Here is a 784-nt window from a genome sequence, read left to right on the forward strand (position 1 = left end):
GGTCACCTCGATGGTCTGGGCGATCTGCACCCACTCGGTGATGGTCATGTCACTGGAGTCAAAGAGGGGCTGGCACTCCAGCACTGTGTAGATGACCCTCTGGTCGGGGCTGGCCGGCCTGAGGGGGTGCGGACGGCAGGCTCTCACTCAGCACCCCCTCCATCGGCAGGCCCCGTTCCCTCCGCCCAGTCGGGCACCCAGGGCCGTGGCCTTGGGCCCTGCACCTCCACGGCCCCCGCTTCCGCCTGAGGCTGCAGGAACAAGGACCATGGTCCCCGGGAAGGGCTGCTCCAAGGCAGGAAGTGAACCAGGACACCCCCAGGAGCAGGGCCACTGGCAGGAGGGGTCAGCACCCAGCAGGGAAGAGCACCGGGCAGGCTGGGCCCCGACCTGGGAAGCAGGACCTTTCTGGGGGTGGGGGGACCCCAGGGCCAGCCCCTGCCTCCCCTGAGGGACTTTAAAGGGGACTGCAGCCAGTTCTAAAGCCACCAAAGCGGGGCTGTGCCCTCCAGCAACTCGCTGTGGACACCCCAAGAAGCCCCCACAGCCTGCTAAGCCGGCCTGGCAGGGGCCAGGCTCAGGGTGACCCCCCCACCCCATGACAGCTGGCTGTCGTCCGTGCCCAGGACCCAGGGGAGCGCCCACTCACGGCAGCACCAGGGTGTCCTCGGGGAGGCCGCGGGCCCGGGCGTGCTCCTCGTCATGGAACATGGGCAGCATCTTCAGAACTGCGGCCAGGCCCCTCCCGGGGACGAGCACTGCAGGGAGGCGGGTGGGGGTCAGG

The 784-nt window shown here is 69.3% G+C and overlaps 1 protein-coding gene across 1 annotated transcript in view; it reads right to left on the reverse strand.

The window, feature by feature from the left end:
* Positions 1–784, reverse strand: part of ASPG (asparaginase) — a 23438-nt gene that overhangs the window by 17392 nt on the left and 5262 nt on the right. Inside the window, exons 2-3 of the mRNA XM_010851407.1 lie at positions 650–758; positions 7–118 (exon numbers count right to left, since the gene is read on the reverse strand). Coding sequence (XP_010849709.1) covers positions 7–118; positions 650–758 — 221 coding nt within the window. The remainder of the gene's footprint in view (positions 1–6; positions 119–649; positions 759–784) is intronic.

This window comes from Bison bison, unplaced genomic scaffold, assembly GCF_000754665.1.
Source record: "Bison bison bison isolate TAMUID 2011002044 unplaced genomic scaffold, Bison_UMD1.0 scf7180017864302, whole genome shotgun sequence".
Classification (NCBI taxonomy): domain Eukaryota; kingdom Metazoa; phylum Chordata; class Mammalia; order Artiodactyla; family Bovidae; genus Bison; species Bison bison.